The sequence below is a fragment of the Gracilinanus agilis genome, chromosome 6 (genome assembly GCF_016433145.1).
Source record: "Gracilinanus agilis isolate LMUSP501 chromosome 6, AgileGrace, whole genome shotgun sequence".
NCBI classification, from domain to species: Eukaryota; Metazoa; Chordata; class Mammalia; order Didelphimorphia; family Didelphidae; genus Gracilinanus; species Gracilinanus agilis.
Window position 1 is genome coordinate 70,133,228 of NC_058135.1, and position 3,628 is coordinate 70,136,855.

At 41.9% G+C, this 3,628-nt stretch overlaps 1 protein-coding gene across 1 annotated transcript; it reads left to right on the plus strand.

The window, feature by feature from the left end:
- Positions 1–1,731: 1,731 nt before the first annotated feature.
- LOC123251093 (28S ribosomal protein S12, mitochondrial-like) lies at positions 1,732–2,166 on the plus strand. The gene has a single exon (XM_044680267.1). It carries the CDS (start codon positions 1,732–1,734, stop codon positions 2,164–2,166), a length of 435 nt encoding a protein of 144 aa, XP_044536202.1.
- Positions 2,167–3,628: the final 1,462 nt, after the last annotated feature.

Genomic DNA, 3,628 nt, shown 5'->3' on the forward strand with positions numbered 1-3,628 from the left:
TATTTCCATGTTCAACATTTTGTGAAAGAAGACATATATTCATTCTGGAGAGCATTTTGGAATTATATCCAAAGGGCTTTAAAAGAATTCTTGCTCTTTGATCCAGCCATACCACTTCTGAGTTTGTATCCCAAAAAGATGATAAGGAAAAATACTTATACAAAAATATCTATAGCAGCGCTCTTTGTGGTGGCAAAAAGTTAGAAAATGAGGGGGTGTCCATCCATTGGGGAATGACTGAACAAACTGTGCTACTGATGGTGATGGAATACTATTGTGCTGAAAGGAATAATGAACTGGAGGAATTCCATGTGAACTGGAAAGACCTCCAGGAATTGACGCAGAGTGAAAGGAGCAGAACCAGGAGAACATTATACACAGAGACGGATACACTGTGGCACAATCAAATGTGATAGGCTTTTCTACTAGCAGCAATGCAATGATTCAGGACAATCCAGAGGAACTTAGGAGAAAGAACATTATCCATATCCAGAGAACTATAGGAGTAAAAATAAATAAATACTAATAGTGTTTAAAAATATATATATATTAATTTAATAATAAACAAAAAGAGGAGGAAAAGAAAAGGCCCCAAAGCATGGATCTCAGCCAAATTCATCTCCCAAGTCTCTGTACATCAAATGACAACATAACCTAAAAGAATGCTGGGAATGTAGCTAGGTGTGGAAAAATTTTCCACCTGCACAGAAAGAACTGTGGGAACAGAAATGCAGAAGAAAAACATATGTTCAATCACATACTTCAATGGGGACATGATTGGGGTTTTGGCTTTAAAAGATCACTCTATAATATGAATAACATAGAAATAGGTTTTGAATGATGATACATGTATAACCCACTGTAAATGCTTGTAAGCTACAGGAGTGGGGAGGGAATAATCATGAATCATGGGACCATGGAAAACTATTCTAGAAGACACATATTGATTATACTAGAGAAAAATTCATGAAGAAAAAAAAGTGAAGAATGGTGTGCTTCAATCATCATTGTTTCTTCAATGGCAGGTGATAGATAGCCTTTTCCATTGTTAGTGCTTTGGACTTGTCCTGGATTCTTGCACTGCTGATTAATTAGGTCATTCACAGTTGATTCTTATGCTTTATTGCTGTTTCTGTGTACAACGTTCTCTTGGTTCTGATTATTTCACTTTCATCACCTCATATAAGTCTTTCCAGTTTTTTTTTTCTGATCATGTCATTTCTTCTGGAAAAATCATGTTCTGTTATCAGTATATACTGTAGATTATTCAAAAAGAGCTTCTATGAATACTTTTGTATAAATAGGTCTTTTCCCTTTATATTTGATCTCTTTGGGATACAGACCTACTAGTGGTATTGATGGGTCAAAGAGTATGCACAATTTTAGGACCCTATGAGCATGATTCCAAATTGCTCTCCAGAATGGTACTATCAGTTCACAGCTCCACTAACACTTTAATAGTATCCCAATTTTTCCATATCCTCTCCAACATGTTATATCATATTATATCATTATATCTTCTATCCCATTCTATTTGTACTGACTGCATCCTCCACTAGATGCAAGCTTCTTTTGTTTGGGGATTTTTCTTCTCCTTTTCCTTGTATTCCCAGTATCTAGGATAGTATACAGGATATAGCTTAATAAATATTTGTTTACTGATTTTACCAAGACTATTTTCCCAGGTCATTCTCTCTCTATAGTTTCTGCTTCCGGAACACCGACATCTGCATGGCGTGTCCCAACCTCCTTTGCTGTTTGAACTCTTCTCTGAGCCAGACTCTCTGCCTGGCGATGAAGGTGCAGCAGCCGGTCAGCCAGCAACGCTGTCCTATGGCCACACTCAACCAGATGCACCGCCGTGGCCGCCCCAAATGGCCCGAAACAGGCCCCAGCCCCATGAACAGGTGTCCCCAGCTCAAGGCTGTGGTGCTAAAGACGATGATCAGGAAGCCCAAGAAGCCCAACTCTGCCAACTGCAAGTGCTGCCGCGTGCGCCTGAGCACTGGCCAGGAGGCCATCTGCTTCAGCCCCGGCGAGGGCCACAACCTCCAGGAGCACAACGTGGTCTTGGTGGAGGGAGGCCGAACCCAGGACCTGCCCGGCATCAAGCTCAAAGTGGTGCGTGGCAAGCATGACTGCAGTCACGTACAGAAGAAGAAGTGATGGGGACGGAATGGGACAAATGTATATAGACATGGCGGGAGGTGTTTGGGTACACATGGGTGAATAAGAACCACCATAAATGACCCATTATGTCTGTAGTTTCTTATAGTTTCCAAAGCCCTCTCAGCCACCTGAGCCTCCCAGTTATCCTGAGATAGGTTAGGCAGATATTGCCCCCATTTTATAGGTAGAAAACCCCGAGACCCAAATAAAGAAGGCTGGGTAGGGTTTCCAGTTGGCCTTCACAGGGCACCGGGACATGCTGCCTCATAAAAGAGGGAAGCGATAAGCCCAGCTTAGGGAGTCCTGCCCCATCCAGGGAAGTAAGAGTCCGTTAAATGGGACATAGACCTTGGAGGGTGGCAAAGACTACTGGCAGCCTGGGCTCCCCACAAGCCACAGTGTGGGGAGTCTGGCTTTCTGAAGCTGCCCAAGGTCAGAAGAGGGCTTGGGCTGGAAAAGTTGGGAATTGGCCAAAGAAGATTTAACCTGGGTCTTAAAATATGAACCGGAGGAGATTAGCCTGGCTTCTGCTATGTCTAGGAGGGATGGGCCCTGAAAGGCCACATCTTTTGGGCCAATGGTTATCAAAGTAGCCTGAACATGAGGAGGACCTGCTGTGGCATGACCCCAAAGGGTGTAGGATTAGCCAGTGCAAGAGTGGAGGCAGGTCCTGTGCCATCCCCCTTATCGGTTTATCATCTACCCCCACAAGGCTGCCCCATCTGCACTGGCATGTGGGCTTCCCTCCCCCACCCTCCCATCAGCTGATATCTGGGGCAGGTCTGGTCCCAACAGGATGGTCGTATAAGAGCGGGAAATGGGAATTATTAAGGTTGGACTAGATATTTAAGGTTTGGTCGCCAGAAATTGATTAACTTGATTTAGAAATAAAAGAGACCCAAGTCAAAAAAAAAAAAAAAGATTATTTTCCCATATAAATAAGGCAACAATGTCTTCCCTGTCCAAAAACATCAGATTCAGGATGAGATTCTCTCTTGCTGGTTCTTTCACCAGGAAGAAGGAAGAAATTACCATTAAGACAAGTTATTTGTTGCTCTTCTCTTAGTGGATAGAAAAAGTTGTAGAAGATGCCTAGATAGTTTCAGTTCTCCATTTCTCTATGCCATACATCTATCTCTGTGATCTGTTTCTAAAATTCTTCTTTTATTCCCTCTTTCCTTCAATGTTATTTATCATATATTCCATTCATGAAATTACTTTTGCTTTTTCTTCCATTGATATTTCCTGGAATGTTCACCATTCATCTACTTTCTGGTCCATGGGTTGTTTATATGAGTTAACATGTATAATGTCTGCAGTTCAGAGTACCCTTTATTCATCTAGCCCTAGGTTTCTGACATAGGGCTTATTCAAACAAAATCTCAGTGATACTTGTGAATTGAAATTTGGTCCCTGATATATTTTCCATATTCTGTCTGACTGAAAATTCTTTACAATA

What these genes read in the sequence shown, in the direction of transcription:
- LOC123251093 (XM_044680267.1), top strand. Translation starts at nt 1,732, where the DNA reads ATGGCGTGTCCCAACCTCCTTTGCTGTTTGAACTCTTCTCTGAGCCAG.